Source organism: Aedes albopictus, chromosome 3 (assembly GCF_035046485.1).
Source record: "Aedes albopictus strain Foshan chromosome 3, AalbF5, whole genome shotgun sequence".
In the NCBI taxonomy this organism is placed as follows: domain Eukaryota; kingdom Metazoa; phylum Arthropoda; class Insecta; order Diptera; family Culicidae; genus Aedes; species Aedes albopictus.
Genome location: NC_085138.1, coordinates 419822420 through 419841994, shown reverse-complemented (window position 1 = coordinate 419841994; position 19575 = coordinate 419822420). Strand labels below are relative to the sequence as shown.

The following is a 19575-nucleotide window of genomic DNA, read 5'->3' as shown; positions in this document are numbered from 1 at the left end:
ATGAAAATTTGGATTTCAGCTCAGTTTGACATGCAGATTCAGAATATCGAACTATCTCAACATCGTTAAAGAAGCCAATTGTAAGAGAAAGTGAACAAAGAGAGCCTCTCAAATGCAGATAGGACCTATTGAAATGTTTGACCTGATATTCGCCCAATGCTAAAAGGATTAAGTTTGGCCAACCATCAACTAGGTAGCGGTAGTAAGCAAACGTCAAACTCGAACAAAAACGATGCGAACGCCACGGGTGAGTTGGCCAACTATCAAATTTTGAAAAATATCGTTCAATCGGTGTACGATGGGAATTATCAGAGTGTCACGTCTGTTTATCTGTGCGTACAGTATCTAGCCATGATCAAAAATTCAAGTCAATCGGATCGAAATTGACAGAGTTATAGCAGCAAGTGCTCAAAATAGGTGCTCCTGCCCAATTAGTCCCAGACCCTACTTAATAATTTTGTAAAAGCCCCGGTGAAAACTACCTCAAACTTCTTTGAAAGCCCCCTAAATCCCGCGAAAATATTTCCGAAGCCCTCCTGGACCTCCTTAAAAGCCCACACAATACCCAATAATATCCTTTTACGATCGTCTACTATCCGAACACTTGTTTTCGATCGTAATTCACATTATTAACAATAGCATAGGTAACACCTAGATCGACCATCATGTACGTGGTCCTTTCTAAGACCGTAAAGATACAGAAATTTTCGATGCCCATTACAACGGTTGCCTTACTAACATTCCTTCCCTTCTTTGGAGACCGTAAGGACGTTGCCGGTGCCGCTGACTCAACTAAAGTTGATAGTTTTCGAATGGGGCACGTTCGGTGTAGTACTAGATTTGTAGTAATGAGCTGAATTTTAGTATGGTGAGAAGGTCAATTCTCCGTTTCTGCAATGAAATAGTGCAAAAAGCGTGGGTATTATGATTCCTTGCCTCATTTGATGCTGTTTGAGCAAAACTTTGGATAATTATATTGTTTATGTTGCAAGAAATGGAGAAAACAACAACACTGTTGCCCAAAGTTTTGCTCAAACAGCATCAAATTAGGCAAGGAACCATAATACCCACGCTTTTTGCACCATTTCATTGCAGAAACGGAGAATTGACCTTCTCACCATACTAAAATTCAGCTCATTACTACAAATCTAGTACTTCAATGATCTGTCCTATTGTGCACGTTGAGGATGGTTGTTTAATCCCGAGCATCATTCGTTTGTTCTCTGTGCTTGAGATTACGATTCTCTGTCGACTGTTACGGTCAATCACGGGGCAACAATAGGAGGCAATCAGTGAAGTACTAGATTGAAAGTAGTGAGCTGGATTTTTGTATGGTGAGATGTTCAATTCTCCTTTTTTGCAATGAATTGGTGAAAACAGCGTGGGTTATATGATTTCTTGGCTAATTTGATGCTGTTTGAGCAAAAGTTTGGGTAACGTTGTTGTTGTTTTATTTATTTCATGCAACTTCAACAACACAGTTACCCAAACTTTTGCTCAAACAGCATCAAATTAGTCAAGAAATCATATAACCCACGCTGTTTGAACCATTTCATTGCAGAAATGGAGAATTGAACATCTCACCATACAAAAATCCAGCTCACTACTTTCAATCTAGTACTTCACTGATTGCCTCCTATTACGATTTGTGCGGTCATCTATGTTTTGTTTATACAGCGGCCGTTCGCTCGTTGCAACATGTTTACATTGCAACGAGCGAATGCCATTCGCTAATTGCAACGTCACTTTGACACTAAAGTGCATCGAAATGCACTGACAGCATGACTGACAGCACAAATTTGACACTTGATTGCTAATTCTTAACTTAATGCTAATTCTTCACACCAATAGGAAGCAATCAGTGAAGTACTAGATTGAAAGTAGTGAGCTGGATTTTTGTATGGTGAGATCAATTCTCCATTTCTGCAATGAAATGGTGCAAACAGCTTGGGTTATTTGATTTCTTGTCTAATTTGATGCTGTTTGAGCAAAAGTTTGGGTAACTGTGTTGTTGTATTATTTATTTCTTGCAACTTCAACAACACAGTTACCCAAAGTTTTGCTCAAACAGCATCAAATTAGGCAAGAAATCATATAACCCACGCTGTTTGCAGCATTTCTTTGCAGAAACGGAGAATTGATCATCTCACCATACAAAAATCCAGCTCACTACTTTCAATCTAGTACTTCACTGATTGCTTCCTATTGCAAAAATTTGTCAAATTTTGCAATTAGCGGACTTGAAACTAAAAAGCGTTGCAATGAGCGGGTTTGCAACGAGCGAACGGGCGCTGTACTCACTCGTGCTCATGATCCGATAACTTGATTTCGATCCATCTAGCTTGTATCAGCTTGATCTGTTGTATTTTCTTCTTTCCAACATGAACGTTTACTACGCACATGCGTGTAGTGTAGAATTATCAAAACAAATATTTTACACGTAGTTCTGAAGATTCTCACTGGAAGCTTTTGGTGTCGCGCAGAAGTTGTAGATTTCTCCGGATGATGATTATTCAGAAAATAATCCAGAAACAATATCTATCTGTACTAAAGGCACAAGATGAGGACCTCCAAATCTAGCAGACATTTCAGGCAAGCTCATGACTCCGATAAGAGTCTGACAATTTTAATCGAACGATGGGAGTTGAAATTTATCCAGAAATTCGTCCTCAATGGGGCACGTTCGGTGTAGTACTAGATTTGTAGTAATGATCTGAATTTTAGTATGGCGAGAAGGTCCATTCTCCGTTTCTGCAATGAAATGGTGCAAAAAGCGTGGGTATTATGATTCCTTGTCTAATTTGATGCTGTTTGAGCAAAACTTTGGATAACTATGTTGTTTATGTTGCAAGAAATGGAGAAAACAACAACACTGTTGTCCAAAGTTTTGCTCAAACAGCATCAAATTAGGCAAGGAATCATAATACCCACGCTTTTTGCACCATTTCATTGCAGAAACGGAGAATGGACCTTCTCACCATACTAAAATTCAGCTCATTACTACAAATCTAGTACTACACCGATCTGTCCTATTTGTCTCCAAAAATTCCATGAGGGATTCTTTCTGGAACTCATTTAGAGTTACCTTTTGTAATACCTTTCTGGATTTATCAAAAGATTAGAAATTCCTTCAACGATCTTTCTAGATTCCTACCGGCATATTCCCATGATTCCAGCAGTTTTTTCCGGGATTGCTCTGTGAGAATTTTCCAGAATTCCTGAGTTCCGATCGATTTCTTACAGAATTTCTACAGAACTTATTCGTGAATTTCTCCTAAAGTTTTTCCCAAGATTTTTAATGTTTTTTTTTCGCAGGGATTCGTTTCGGAATTTCTTCCAAAGGTTTTCGTAGTATCACTCCCAGAACCCCTCATGGGACTTTTCCCGGAGTTCCTTCTGCAGTTTTTTCAAGAAATTATCGTAAGCTTTCGTCTAGAGTTTCTCCTGGGATATTTCTCAAAGATTCTCGCAGAATTTCTCTTAAAGTTCCTCTCGGATTCCCTTTGAAGTTTCTCCGGAAATTTATCTTGGATGGTAACATCCAGTCTTTCTCCCGGGATGTCTATCAGAATTTTTCAAAACTTATCTCCAAAAATTTCTTCCAGGGTTCATTTAGAGCTTCTTTTAGGATTTCTACTGTAGATTGTAGATTTCTTTCTGTGGATTTTCCAGGTTTTTTTTCTTAGTTGTTTCCGAGACTTTTTGTTGTGATCGTCCTGAGATTCTCTCAGAGATTTTCTATCTAGAATTACATTCACTGCTCTTCCCAGAATTCCTACCAAAAATAGTCATGTAATCCTCAGTGTTGGAAAAACTCAAATTCTCAAATCTCTTGAGTTGTTTCACGCACGATTCTTGACTCGTCACTGCCGAAAAAATCATGCATGAGTTGACTCGCGATTTCACTCATTGCGTTATTTCTTGTTGTTCTTATTATTTACATCGAAGGTTTTAGGATTGTATGATAGAAAAAAAGCAAACCTTTCGTACAACAACATTGGATGTCGTTCAAATTGATTTGGATTCGTTTTACTAGCGAACGAGATTTCGGCGCTTCAGTCGTGAGAGCGAGATTTTGCATGAAAATCTCGCGCATGAGAAAATGATTGAGAATTGCGCTCGAGTTTACTCACGCCGGAGCGGTTCATGAGTGAGCTTTGAGTGTGATTTTACCAACACTGGTGATCCTATTGGATGTCTCTTTTGGTATTGCTCTAATCTCTAGCCTCTAATAAATAATTTGGGAATTCTTGTCCGGATTTTTTATAAGTTTTTCTTGGTATACACTGGAACCTCTCAGAGGCATTCCAGAGGGATTTCATGGGGTTTCAGGGATTTGCGATGGCCGTACCTAAAACACTAAAACACCCCTCAAATGCTCTAAACAATCCTTATTCCTCTTGAAAAATTTTCACTCTGTGGTAGTCGTAGCTGTCAAAGTCCTACCGCAACCATGAAAATAATCCAATCATTGAAGAAACAAATGGCCAAAACAAAGTAAATACATAAATCATGACTTCGATGAGAATTTAGTCCAAAAAAATCCTGGAAGTACAAGTCAATGCCAAAATCATTTCGACGTGCGAAAAACATCAAAGCTCGCGTCAGAAAACATTAATGTTTTTGGTAAACTTCAAATTTCATCTTCGATGGGATCGGACAAGACACCGTTGTGCAGTACACTGCACGAAAATGCCCCGTTATGCCCCTGCTTCAATTAAGGCCGATGATTTTCTCATGGACAACCTTGTGCCTGAGGGCTTCCCACATGTTTTCGTGATTGAGACGGCCGAAAGCTTTTTCGTAATTAATGAACACCAGGTAGAGGACTCATCCCAAGTAACAATGAATGCTGAACAGTGAGAGTATGAGCTGAACAATAGCTGGTTAATGGTGTCAATGGCTGAATATTGGTCTGAAGTATGGATTGTTCAACCTCACTAATCAGCAATACATAGATGGCTGAATATCAAGTTGAATGGAATATTATTCATCTAGGTAACCAGCAGAATTAATCATCTATTGTTCAACCTTTAATCAAATAATTTTCGACAGCTGACCCAAGCATGGTTTTCGTGTTTAAGTCCACATCGCTTCTTCAGCCTCAATACAGACTTAGTTCAACTTATGTTCTTGACTATTCAGACACAACAAGTGGTATAGGTGCTAAGATGAGTGACAATAAATCAAGAGGTCCGAGTTAAATTCCCAGTTTTCCCACAGATTAACTAATACATTCCTAAACATCTCTCCTGGAAATAGACGCAGCAAATGGTAAAAGTAGGCTTACGAAAGTTTTTTTTTAAATTTTATTTTTACACAATTAATAAATTTAGTTGATTACTGATTAAGCGCATATTAAGCCCTACTACAACAATCATCCAATGAACCTCAAATCAGCTAAATGTTAAATAATACCACCAAAATTAGATGTTTAGGAGCTGAACAAAGGATTGTACCTCTTGTGCTCAGCTTTTATTCAAATGATGGCGGATTTAAAATAGAAACGTTTGTACAGCATCAAATTGTTACCTGGGCATGTGTCGGTTCGTCGGTGATGAAACCCTCTGAGATGACCAGAAATGCTCTGAAACCTCCAGAAAACCCCTGAAATCCCCTAAAGCCCGTAAAACGTCTGAGACCCTTTCGAAAATCGATTGAGCTCCCTTAAGATACCCCGAAAACCCACTGAGACCCCTTGGGACTCCCTGAAGCGGCCATGGAATCCTGTAACCCCCCTGAACCACCCTTGAAACTCTGAATACTCCTGAGACCCCTTAAAACTCCCATGAAACGCCCCCAGATACCCTGAGACTCCTTGAAACGCCCCAGAAATCCCCTGAAACACCTCTAAAATCTTCAGAAATCCACTCGACCCCGAGATCGCCCATTTTCCTCTCCCTCCTTATATCTTCCGATACCTCCTTTATCTTTTTTCTCTAGATGCTAGTCTAGAGTCTAGTCATATTAACCGACGGCATTATTACATTTCTTGTTCACAATACTAATTAAGGCTCTTCCGCTTTTTACGTAGGGCATAACAAAAGATGCATAAATTATATCTACATAAAATAATCAGCATAAAAATAGGTTTTAGTGTACCTCTTGATTCTACCTGGTAGAATCTTGTTAGGAACTCCGAGACGAACTATTATTTGTAACAATAACGAAAGGAATTTCGGATGAAATTCGGAGAAAACTTTGTACATGTAAGAAAAACTAAGGGCAGTAATCTTGGGTGGAAATAAAAGGGGAACCCCAGGAAGAATGTTGGAAACCTTTAAGGATAATTTGTGGAGTAACTACGGGACAAATCAGGGGAGAAACTCCACGATAAACCCGGAAAATTCTTTGAGAGAAATCGCCGGAAGACGTTCATCAAAAGTACCGCAAAATTCTCGGGAAAAACTGTTGGAAAGTTTTCCAGGATAACAACGAAGGAATGTCCCCGAAGGAATTTCGGGAGAATTTTACCAAGTAACAATGAATGCTGAACAGTGGCTGGTTGATGGTGAATGGTGGCTGACACAATGACTGCTGAATATTGGTCTGAAGTATGGCTTGTTCAACTTCTTTAAGCAGCAATACATAGGAGGCTGAATATCAAGTTGAATAGAATATTATTCATCTGTGTAACCAGCTTTAAAGCATACACCAACATGCAGAATTAATCATCTATTGTTCAGCCTTCAATCAAATAATTTTTGACCCAAACATGTTTTCGTGAAGTCCACATCGCTTGTTCAGGCTTAATACAGGCTTAGTTCAACTTATGTTCTTGCCTATTCAGATACAACAAGTAATGCTCTTGTTTTCGAGGATACGTATACTATTATGTGTGGTGTAGGTGTTATGGTGAGTGACTATAAATCAGGAAGTACGAGTTCAATTCCCAGTTTCCCACAAATTAATTTATACATTCCGAAATATCTTTTCTGGAACTAGAAGCAAGCTAATCAGTGTACGCAGAATATGGCACCGCAAGCGAAAAATAGGCAATAAAGAAGGCACGGCAACAACGCTTTGTTTTTTCGCTAGCAAATAATGACCAAAATCGCTCCCGAGTTTATTCACAACAAAAACGGTAGGAATATTCAGTTCGTACTTGAGTGGAATGCTGATGGAAGAGTGAACGGTCGTCGGTCGTCAGTGACAAGCAGGGCGCGGAGGCTGAAACATGCCGCATTTCGTCTTTACCGCGTTTTTGCATTTTTCTTGTGTTTTCGTTCGTACTTGGGTGGAACGCTGATGGAAGAGTGAACGGTCGACGGTCGTCAGTGACAAGCAGGGCGCGGAGGCTGAAACTTGCCGCATTTCGTCGTTCCTGCGTTTTCGTATTTTTCTTTGTGTTTTTTGTTCGCACTTTGTGTAAACGATCGACGATGGCTCGGTGGCAAGAGACCACATTGCCCGCATCGTGGTGCTCGTGTTCGTCGTTATTCCGAGTTCGGAAATGCTAGTATCCAAGAGATTGTTTTTCAGTGCGTCGGGTATTCTCGCTTATGTATTTTTTTCGGATTCTTCGATGGACGATCGGAGAATCAACGAGCGGTGTGAACGAGTGCACATTTAATATGGTTGGACCGTATGCATGCTGAGACCAAAGCCAAACATAGAAAACCAGCTGGTCAGGATTACCCGGTGAGTTCGTTCCTTATTACTTTTTATATTTGAACATGACATATATGGGGTTTTCGGAGGGGTAGCCTAAGGAAGTTAAATGAACTGGTTTCCGGGCAAATGTTCGTGGGGTGGCCAGACTTTGTCACGAGATAACAATTATCATGTTGTTTTCCGAAGGTCTCCAGTGAATTTAACTTACCCTGCTACAACAAACCATCAGGTAGATCATTCCGTTCCGGTATGACTCTGCAGCCATAGGTAATCCTTGCGCTGATGGTGGGTACACAATCATCATCATCATCATCATCATCAACAAAAACGGTAGGAATATTTGTCTCGTTCACACTCAAAACAGATTCGCGGGCTCGGCAAAATCGCGCACAGCCGTCTGCTCAGCAAAATCTTTATCTGGTATCTCAGCAAAAAGTGACGATTGTTAGCTGATTCTCAGCAAAACGATTGCCGACTATCAGCAATGAACTGTCAAAATTGCCGAGATCCCGGCAAAATGGTTGTTTGCTGATTGCTCGGCTGTGCGAATCTCGGCAAAAGTTTGAAAAAATGCTGATATCCCGGCAATCTGAATTAAGTGTGTTCTATTCCATTGTTTTACAACTGAAACTCGACTCCGAGGTTTGCAAGAGTCTTTATTCGTCCAAATGCTTATGAATTCGATGATGTGGGTCGAAAATTTTAGCAGAAAAGCCGGAATATCGGCACACGTACGACAAGCGATGTTTGTTTTATTGCTCTCATCGACCGACAAGCGTTTGTTGCGGAGCGCCCTTGTTACCAACATGCACCGCTTAGGACAAAGCGTTTGTTTTTCGGCGTGATCCGTTTTTCGTACCCTGAAGCTAATGGTAAAAATAGGCTCACGAAAACCTTAAAAAGGCCTTAAAAGAACATCAAATCAGTTAAAGGTGGAGTAAAATCACCAAAATTAGATGTTTAGTAGCTGTATAAAGGATTGTACCTCTTGTGCTCAGCTTTTGTTCAAATGAAGGCTGATTTAAAATAGTTGCAGAATATTTGTACAGCTTCAACTAATTACCTGGGTTGTGAATGTTCTTTGGAAGGAATTTCTCGAGAACCTTTGGAAAAAAAATCCGGGGAAGCGCTCTTGCAGAAACCTCAAGAAAAACTCCTGCAGAAATCCGAGAGGGAACTCTGATTGAAAGATTAACTCTCAGAAGTCTCGGAAGGATTTCCGAAAACAAATCCTGATAGAGCAAATTCGGGATGGAATTTTTTGAAAAAAAAACTCATGGAAAAATCTAAAAATAAACTTCAGCAAACCTCCAGGGAATCGTGTGAAGAATTCAGTAAGAAGCTACGTAAGAATTTGAAGAAGGAATTGCGGTTGAAACTCAAGGAGAAATTCCGTAAGGAATTCATGGAAAATTCCTGGATAGAACTCCGGGAGAAACCCTTAGAGAAATTTTGGAACGAAATCAAAATAAATTTCCATTTCCAAACAAATCCGTAAACAAATCTCAGAAAGAAATGCTAATCACTGAAAGAGTTCTTGAGATCTTCAGTTTTTTCGTTTTTTCTAGAGTTTAATAGTTTTCATCGCCATCGGAATAGTAAGGATTATTACGGTACCACCAGTTTTTATTACGAAATTGTTAATATTCTATCGTAATTCCTAAACTTACTTGTGGTCTTCGTGGCCGTGTGGTTAGAAGCATCCGTATAGGCGTTTCGTAGGCCTCGGAGTGTGGGTTCGATTCCCGCTTCAGTCGGTGAAGATTTTTCGTCAAACGTAAAATTCTCCACTGGACCATTGCGTGTTTCGTGTGTTGTCCGTTTGTCTCATCGTTCACTCTGTGCAATCTCTGGTTGAAGATGGTGAAGTGTCTTTTACTTAGGATTTCCAAGGGAATCCCATCTCTACTGCACCACCAGTAGCAACCTCTAAGGCTTGCTGCTTAAAACTTGTAGTAAATACTACATTTATGTATTCATCCCGTTCTTACCAGAAGCCTTGTCATTCTTCAGCTCGTTTAGGACCTTATTAATCTTACACAGTTTTGAAGGTTCCACTGCGTCACCGTTTTCAACTGTTTTCCCTGTCATGTTTACATTGCAACGAGCGAATGCCATTCGGTAATTGCAACGTCACTTTGACACTGAAGTGCATCAAAATGACATTTGACACTTTTTTGCCTTTCAGTGGCAAGTACTTGTCAAATTTTGCAATTAGCGGACTTGCAACTAAAAAGCGTTGTAAGAGCGGGTTTGCAACGAGCGAACGGACGCTGTACACCACCTTCCTTATAAGTTATAACTATTCAACTTGGCTGTCACCATTTTTTTGTCCGTAAGCAAAACTTCCTTCTCGTAATTACACATGGCGAGCACTGGCGGTGCAGCCTTGTTCCACAGACCATAGGCAGGTGCGTAAAACCTTCGCATATCGTTCCGATTCATGCTATGCAGGGCTTCACCCATTTTTCCTGCTCTGTTTAACAGAGTATTGGCCATCGCTGGCCACTAGCAATCGACTCGTTCGTCATTTCTCGCCTTGTTGTTGAAATTACAACGTTTGGTTCGGTAGCTAGAAGGAATAAAAGCGCCTGTCGAGCGAATTGGGTATGGTAGATTTCTTTTTGCAATTTAATTCTCAATTTGTTTATCGAACACGTATTTCTTTTGCGTACATAAATATCAAAGCAATTGAAACATTGTAATTTTCACTTGGGTATGGTTAGCCAAAGTTAAATCGAGAAATTTACACGATCAATAATTTTGTTATTTTGAATGTCCAATCTATTAGGTTTCTGAGTGATCAAGACGCTGAGAATCAAGCCTTCAAGTATGAGTTTTTTTGTATGAGAATCTGGTACTTTGTTTTTTCTACCATTTATAGATACCTTTAATTCATACTAAAAATAACCTTCAATTTACAGTTTTGTTCTGCTTCCTCTACTGTTCCCATGCAACATCGTACTCATCGTGAATAAACATGAGAATGCAAAATTTTATAAGTACACACGCTGCAATTACATCACTTCGTGGGCTAATGATCTGGTGCATAGTCACCTCACTTCAGTATAGCAACTTTAGATGCGTAATCTACCTATTATCTCCATCCAGATAATTTATTCGATCTCATTTCCCACAGAATGATTCCTCTACTTCCGCCGAAGCAGCTCCTACTGGATTCCCTCCACGAAGAGCGCCGCCACGGTCTACAAACCTGGCTCACCGTAGTCTCGATGCACCCGGTCCTCGGCTGCTCCCCGATTCTGGTAACGTTTCTGAGTGACAAAACGGCCGACTACCAGTACCGGATGCAGGTCATGTACGAAAAACAGCCGGACGAATTCAGCCGTCTCCGCGAGGACGTCGACCTGCCATGGGAGGACCAGGAAAAGCTTCTGGCCAGTCGCGATCGCCTGCGCAAAATTCTCTACTCCCTCCAAAGGTTGCGCAAAATCTTCGACGAACAGGCGTTCCGTGCCGAGCAGCAGGCCCGCGACATGGCCGAGGTGGACATGATCCTGCAAGGTCTCGAAGTGCGAGACGTGTTCGGCGAGCGGACCTTCGACGATGTGTCCCAGAGTGCGCAGGCGGCGGCCCGGCAATCCGAGCGGTACGTGCAACTGCAGCGCAATGTCGTCAACGAGAGGATCCACGTGCTGATGGACCTGCTCGCGGCGCACAAGTAAGTACATACTTAATAGGGTGTAGGAGGAATTTCGATTGGCGTCACGTCCGTGGCACGTACCGGCGATGATGCCAATCCGCATTGAAATGGATTTCTTATCGGTTGATTTACGATAATTTTAGTGATTTATGTCAACGCGTGGAGAAAGGAATCTTCAGCGACCATGAAAAAGCTCTCTCAAAAACTCTCGGTATCAGCCGCAGCCGCTTGAGAAATTCCATGCGTGGTGGTAACGCAACGGTAAGTTTAACGCTTCTAACAGTAATTTTAATTATCGAGAACACGGTGCTCTTCTAAATATTTAGCTTTTTAAAGGCTTCCACTGACGACAATTTTTATTGCCCTTCAGTATGTTTTATTGTCCCAATCTTTTTTTAGAAACGAACATGACCCCGAAACATAAATGGCTGCAATCATCCAATACAAATAAATTTGAACACTGTCTTTCACAGAGGTGTTGCTCATTTAAACTTCTATCACAGAGAAACAGACGTCACACTCACATCGCTTCCCATCCATCACCTTTTTAACGGTTTATTAAAATATTCAGTAGTAGGTCGATTGACCACTCGCGGCGCTGGTATCATTTTTGCTCCTGTTTGACGTTCGCTCACTATCGCCATCTAAGTGGCAGTCCGGCCAAACACAGTACATTTAGCATTGGGCGATATTACGTTTTCGTGACGATATTTTTCAATGAAATTTGTTCTAAGTGTTACGTCTGTTTCTTTGTGCTTCTATGATGCAATCACCAGGGTGCGAGGCCGCCATTTTTAAGAATCCAACATCTTGTATGTAAACATTTGTGTATCCACAAAGGATTCCATTGTGGATACACGATAGATGTTGGCTCCTGTCAGATGCATTAGGTGGGATTAGGGTTGCCACATACGTGGATGCAATATAAACAATCCAGAACATCTTGAAGAACATCGAAGAAGTCAGAAAAAAATATAGGGTGGGGCAGGGCAAATGGGTCACCTAAGGATGGTTCATCATAACTGTAAATACAAATCGGATTGATTTTTTTTGTCATCTACTCTTCAATACATTATGTAGGGTCTTGTACCATTTGGGCAGGTGTACCTATTTTGGGCAGTTGCCGCTATAACTAAGTCAATTTCAAACCGATTGATTTGAAATTTTGTATAGAGTTAGGCACGTGCAGTATCTAACCCTGAACAAAAATTCAAATCAATCGGTTTGATATTGACTTAGTTATAGCGACAAGTGCCCAAAATAGGTACACCTGCCCAAATGGTACAATGCCCTAGTAACTTATGCTAAAAGTCGATCAAAAGTTTATGAAATACAATACATGCTTCTGGACAACAACATCTTAAAACTGACCGACTCAATGAACACTAAGTTAAAGAGAGGCTGACCAAGTTCCAGTGGGAACGTAGAGCTGCTAAGAAGAGGAAGAAGATAGCTTTGTTAGGTGACCAGCATGGATCAACGAGAAAAGACGCGTACACTAAGGTCTTTTTTTTTGCACGGATTCACGAATCAGCACTGGTGTCCCAACTTTCTCACGCTAAGTGTCCAGAAGGGAATTCTAACTAAAAGGATGAAAGATGATTTCTGGGGAAGGGTTGTAAGGTGGTTGAAGAGTGGTAGAAGTGGGGCCGGATGATGAAGCAAGAGGTCTATAGGGTTCAAAAGGGATGTGTGGAGGTGGGAGAGTTAATACATGGGGAGCTAGGAGGGATTAAATTGGGGTTTTTTTTTTTTTAAATGTGGTTCCTGGAATATGGAACTAATTTAGAGAGAATTTTGAGAACTAATTTAAAGATGTTCTGGGTTATCCAAGTACTTTCGCGAGTAAGCGCTTTAAGATCTACAAGCGTAATCGATGGATTGTTGATACATCACTGATACGGTGCAACATCCTACATGTCATTAGAGCATAGTCCTGTAGAGAGGTAGTTTTCAAAGATATTCTAGGACCTCCAAGAACTTCCGCAAGTACAAGCCTGAAAATCAACGAGCGCATCAATTATTTGTTGCAATATTACTGATGCGGTGTAACATCCTGCAGGTCCATGGAGCATAGTTCTGTAGAAATTACTTTCCAAAGATGTTCTAGGTCATCCAAGAACTTCCACGAGTATAGAATTTAATATCTTCAAACGTAACAAATGATTGTTTGTTACATTATTGATACGATGTAACAGTAACATGCTACAGGTTTATAGATCATAGTTCTGAAGGGAATTTATTTTCAAGAATAGGGCATTAAAGAACTTCGGCGAGTAAAGGCCTCAAGATCTGTAAGCAAAATCAATGGGTTATTGCCACATTACTGATGCCGTGTAACATCCTTTTTAGGTCCATGAACCTGTGCTTGGCATTTACGGAGCTCTTCATGGAGATCAATCTTTGAAGCTTCAATTGTGATTTCAGAAGTTCCATGTCGATTGGAACTACCTTGGTAATCCCTTCATCGCGTCTGTTTTGGCGTTTCGTATGACGAAACCACAACTGCTCGCTTGATCCAGAGCATTGCTTACTACTTGATGGGCTACAACTCGTAGCGGTGAGTCTACGTCGAATAAAGCATTCGCCTCCACTGGTCTCGGTCCTGGGCCGATCGCTTCCAGTCAACCCTGATCGTTGAGAGCCCTTAGGTCTTCCTCAACTGCAAAAAGCCACCGTGTGCGCGGCCTACCACGAAGCCGACGACCCCCTCCTGGTTCTCTGCTGAATATGGTTTTAGCTTGTCGTTCCTCCGGCTTACGAGCTACGTGCCCAGCCCACCGCAGCCTGCCGTGTTTTATTCGCTTCAATATATCACTGAAGTTTTTTACGCGGTTTTTTTACGCGGTACCGCGTAAAAAAAAAACGGCGTCATTTCAAAAAACGTCGTAAAAAACCGCGTTATTTCAAAACCCGTCGTAAAAAAAACGAGTTTTTTTCAAAAACACGCGCAAAATAGTCAGGATTACATCTAACGTAACTTGATTTTTTTTTTGGACTTTTTTTACGACGTTTTTTGAAATAACGCGGTTTTTTTACGACGGTTTTTGAAATAACGCGGTTTTTTACGACGTTTTTTGAGATAACGCGGTTTTTTTACGCGGTTTTATTACGCGGTACCATTACCGTCGTAAAAAAAAACTTCAGTGTATACTTGGTACAATTCGTGGTTCATGAGACGCCGCCAGATGCCGTCCTCCAGTTTACTGCCGAGTATTATTCGCTGCACTTTACGTTCGAAGACTCCAAAGGCTCTCCGATCAGCTTCTTTCAACGTCTACGATTCATGGCCGTATAAAGCGACCGCAAGAACCAGAGTCTAGTACACGCGAGTTATGTCTTCGTTTGCACCCTACGGGACTTCAGCTGGTTTCGCAGACCAAAACAGGCCCGATTCGCAGCTGCAATCCGTCTTTTCACCTCGCGGGTAACATCATTATCGCACGTTACTACAGTACCAAGATATACAAATTCGTCCACAACATCAAACTTGTCACCACCTAGCACCACTTCATCATCACTACCACGGCCGGACCGACGTTGACCACCAGTAATCATGTACTTGGTCTTTGTGGTGTTAATCGTTAGTCCAATACAAGCAGTCTCCCTTTTAAAAGGTATGAATGCCTTTTCCACGGCCCGACGGTCGAACCCGATGATGTCGATATCATCCGCGAAGCCCAGGAGCATTTGCGACCTCGTGACAATGGTTCCGCTCCTTTGCACACCAGCTCTCCTTGTCGCTCCTTCCAACGTTGTGTTGAACATTGTGTTGAACAGTAAGTTCGAAAGAGCATCGCCCGTCTAAGGTTACGAACCGTCAAGCGTCGCACGAATCAGACTAATCAGCTTCGCTGGAAAACCATGTTCGATAATAATCAGCCATAACTCATTTCTCTTTACTGAATCGTACACCGCCTTGAACTCAATAAACAGATGATGGGTCTGCAAGTTGTATGTACTCCCGAAATTTATCGAGAATCTGTCGCAGGGTGAACATCTGATCCGTCGTTGATCGGCCCTCACGAAAACCCGCCTGGTATTCGCCGACGAAGGAATCCTCATACGGCCTCAGCCTGTTAAACAGAATTGCAGACAAAATTTTGTACGCTGAATTGAGGAGTGTTATTCCTCTGTAATTCGCGCACTCCAGTTGATGCCTTTTTTTGTACTGGGACAAATGAGACCATCCAACCAACTAGCAGGCAGTTCTTCCTCTTCCCATATCTTCGGTGTAAGAGTTGATACAGCTGCTCACTACCGTGCTTGAGAAGCTCGGCCGGGAGTTCGTCCTTCCCAGCAGCCTTGTTGTTCTTCAGTACCCTAATGGCTGTCTTGACCTCGTCTAGCGTTGGAGGTTCCACAGCTTGTCCGTCGTCGTTGATTCGAATTCTGTCTGTCGCTCTTCCATTCCCACCGTTCAACAACTCCTCAAAGTGCTCTCTCCACCTGGCGCCACCATTGTTTTGTCTGTCAGTAAGTTTTCTTCACGGTCGTTGCACATGACGGGAAAAGGAGCTGTTTTTCTCCACACGCCATTGGCAGTTTCGTAAAACCTCCGCATATCATTCTGCTCCATGCTTTCTTGCGCCTGAACAATCAAATTTTCCTCATGGTTTTTTTTTTCATTCTGCGGTGGATTCGTTTTTCAGCTGCTTCCCTATATCGCTCCCTGCTCTACCGGGTCCCAGACACCAGCATCCGGCTTCTGGCGACATTCTTCTCATCCGTTACCCTCTGACACTCCTCGTCGAACCACCCGTTTCTAGGTCGTCTTTGAGCAGTGCCTATCACCTCCCGCGCTGCCGTACTCATCGCTCCGTGGGTAGACTTCCACAGAGTGTTGAGATTATCGCTCTCGTTGATAGGTATCACTTATCCGCTCGTCCAGCTTCTGGTGATAGGCAGCTATCGTACCGTCTGCTGGAAAACGCTGGATGTTAAAACGCATCGATCGCCGGTTCTTAGAGTCCGACACGGTTGATAACCGAACTCGAATCTTACTAACTACGAGGTAGTGATCTGAGTCGATGTTGGGACCCCTAAAAGTTCAAACATCAATGACGTCCGAGAAGTGTCGGCCATCTACCAGCACATGGTCGATGTGGTTGCAAACTTTGCCATTTCTGGACGAACATTTGAAAAGGGCCTATCTGCTTCTTGTAAACAAACATGTTTTTGTCTCTGTAGGGCCCATTTGCATCCACCCACGCACATCAACACCTTTAACAGATAGCTTGAAGAACACTCTTTCTGATAAGGGTGTTGATGTGCGTGGGTGGATGGAGTTGGGCCCTACAGAGACAAAAACATGTTTGTTTACGCAAAGCAGATAGGCCCTTTTCAAATGTTCGTCCAGATTTGGGTGTGCTTGTGGATATTTTTACGTGCAAAGTAGGTGCTACTAATGGTCAGCATCACTTCCTGAATAGCAGCAACACACACACACACACACCACCTTTCTGCAATTTACGAGCCAAAAGGCTCACTCGTCCAGGTTCATTTAGGCTCCTGACGTTCCAGGTACCGAGTTTCCAATCATAGTCCTTATTTCGTTGCCGGGTCGGTTTCCGAGAGTATCGTTCGCATTTTTTTCTATTCTCTTCATTTTTCGTGGTGGTGGAAGCCTTCGAGGCTACCTTGCGCTGCCTACATCGCGTAGGTGGGGCTGCCACCTTAGGTATAGCTGACGCGATACAGCGTTTCATATTCAGCCACTGGATGCAAGAACAGACGCTGTTTGAGCCACACCTCCTTGGTGAACAGACGCTCGGGACGTACCTCTTCAATCTAGCTGAAGTCAGAAGGACAACAGTGCCCAGGCTAAACTACCAGCTAAGCACACAACTCTAAGATGGCGGTCTTTGTTATCGATTGACCCATGGAAGCATGAGGTAGAAACTTGTGAGGGTCAGAGCATTGCTACATTTATATTAAAATTGTGGGTCGTCCAAATTGTTCTAAAGTTCAATCATTGACATCTTTTTAGCAGTTTTTTTTTGCTGGAAACTGTAATATTACAAACTGTCAGTCTTTAACTCTTTAAACTAATCAATCCTTGAAAATCTACAAACAAAACATCAGTCGCTTTTTGGAAGGTTACGTTACCAAGGGATCCATGAACTTCTTATAATCTGAACCTGGGATAACCCAGGTCTGATTTGAACCTTCTTGTCAACAATCGTAATAATAGGTCTTTCTGCTAGCGTTAGGTATTAAACATAAATTAGAGGAGCACCGTGTATGTAAAATGCTTTAAATTACGCAATACATCTGTTCATCTGCTGTCAGCTTGGAACAATGCTTTCCTAGTCTCATGTCGAAGGCCTGCTGAAGGCTACCATATCAATGTTGCATGGAACGTCCAACGAGCATGTTCCGACGAGACTGGAATGCCATCATTTGTCTTTTGTCTTTATTATTTAGGAACAAACTGCCAAATTTCGTTTCGGTGAAGGTAACGTGCGTTGGATCATACAAACTAAGAGTTTTTCCGCCCTTATACTGTTCAACCATGCTAACGTTTCCAACTCTCAATTACCCCTCTTTATAGTCGGACAATAACGGTTCTACCGTGGTAGCGTCTCAATCGGTTCCCCCAACCACCAACAACAACACCAACGACCCCCCGGCCACTCCGGACGCGGTCCTGAACCGGAAGTGTGCCTTCGCGCTGCAGTGCGTCCGCAGCGAGACGGCCCTGGCCGAACAGTACCTGCAGTCGCTGCCGGCCATTCTGCTCTCCTACGCCAACGAAGAATCCCAGTACCACAGCAAGGTAACCGATATCGAGTACGTACGGGCGAATCGTTGGAAGTATTTCATAAACTTTTCTTTCGCCGCAGATGTCGAAGATTTGGCATCAGCTAGTAGCTAACGAATCTGCTTCCAAAATGTGCTAGTGGCTCCTCCGGCTGCTAGAACTTGCTAGGGTTATTTTAGTGTCGCGATAGGGAACCGGGGGAATTCCAGGGGGAGATTTGTGCGTACCTCTGTGTATAGTCGCGTGCGGACAATTTTGCTTCAAGGGTGCCAAGTTATAATTAGGGATTAATGATAGAGAAAAGAAGAAAAAAAACTGCTTACAAACTGGCGTCTTAGATACCAAATGGTTTATATAACTTTAAGAGGGGAGCTACGGCGAAAAAACTTATTATTAGTGTTTAAGAAATTCCGAAACAAAAAACGTAAGAATACATTGCAGTTGCCATTTTTATTAATGTTGGAATTGTTATGAAGCATTGAAAGAAAGCCATATAAGTTTTGATTCAATGGGAAAGCCAGATATTTCAACTGTGCCAAGGGCGTAGCCAGCTTTTCGATCAGGGGGAGGGCGGTTGAGCATACTTAGGGGCCGTCCATATACCTCGTGAACAGTAAAATCATGATTTTTTTACCATTTTTTTTGTAATTCTTGGAAAAATTTTGGGGAATCCTGAAGGATTTGCTTGACAAATCCTTGGGATATATACAATAAAAAATGTCTGGAGGAATTTAAGAAGCAATTCCTAGAAAAAAAAAATTTGTTGCATTTGCACAGAAAAGGGATCACTGGGAACTCTGAAAAAGTTTTCCCTTGGTGAATTCCTGAAGTTTCCCTTTAAAAAGTTCTGAAAGTACTTCTAGGATGTAAGTACTTATTTGTTTAAAGTATGTTACAGTGACTTCTGCGCAACCAAAACCTGCGCTACCGTAACTCTTCTGTGATATATGTGTTGCTTGGAAGAATTCCTGGAGGACTTATTGTAAGAATTCCTAATGGAATCCCCGAAGAAACTGATGGAGGAATTCCTGAATCAGTCCCTGGAAAATTTATTGGCAACTTCTTTGAGAAAATCCAAGAGAAATTTCTGTAGAAATCTCTACACAAAACTCGAAAGGAGACCACTGGTGGAGTTCTTAACCCCTTCCCACGAATGCTAATAAATGCTTTGAATAAAAAGTGCTCGAACAAAAGTTGTTAGGAATCACTTTAAATTAACGAAATTGTAAAAAAAAACTTTTCCCAAATGCTTTACTAATATATTGAAGTGAACTGGTTTAGGTCGGATTCGCGAAAAAGTGATGGTGCTCTACAGACACCATGAGCGTTAAAGGGTTAAAGAAATCCTAGGATAAGTCCTAAAACAATCCTTGGAAGAAACCCTCACGAGTGAATTTCTGGAGTAGTCTCTTGACAAACTTTTCGAAGAATTTCTGAAGGACTTTTCAGAGAATCACTCTCAAAACATTCTTAGAGAAAAGCAGATCAGGATATACAGGGAATGGCCACAATGTTTAGGATAGGCAACTTTTTT

General features: G+C 41.8%; 1 protein-coding gene across 3 annotated transcripts in view; it reads left to right on the top strand.

The window, feature by feature from the left end:
• Positions 1 to 18494, top strand: part of LOC109410753 (sorting nexin-8) — a 66460-nt gene extending 47966 nt beyond the window's left edge. For 2 of the 3 annotated variants that reach the window (XM_029875723.2, XM_029875725.2), the window contains exons 4-6: positions 10754 to 11296; positions 11422 to 11539; positions 17832 to 18494. In XM_029875723.2, the coding sequence (XP_029731583.1) occupies positions 10754 to 11296; positions 11422 to 11539; positions 17832 to 18155 (985 nt within the window). In that variant the 3' untranslated portion in view covers positions 18156 to 18494. The remainder of the gene's footprint in view (positions 1 to 10753; positions 11297 to 11421; positions 11540 to 17831) is intronic. The other variant, XM_029875724.2, reaches the window with a different exon arrangement.
• Positions 18495 to 19575: the final 1081 nt, after the last annotated feature.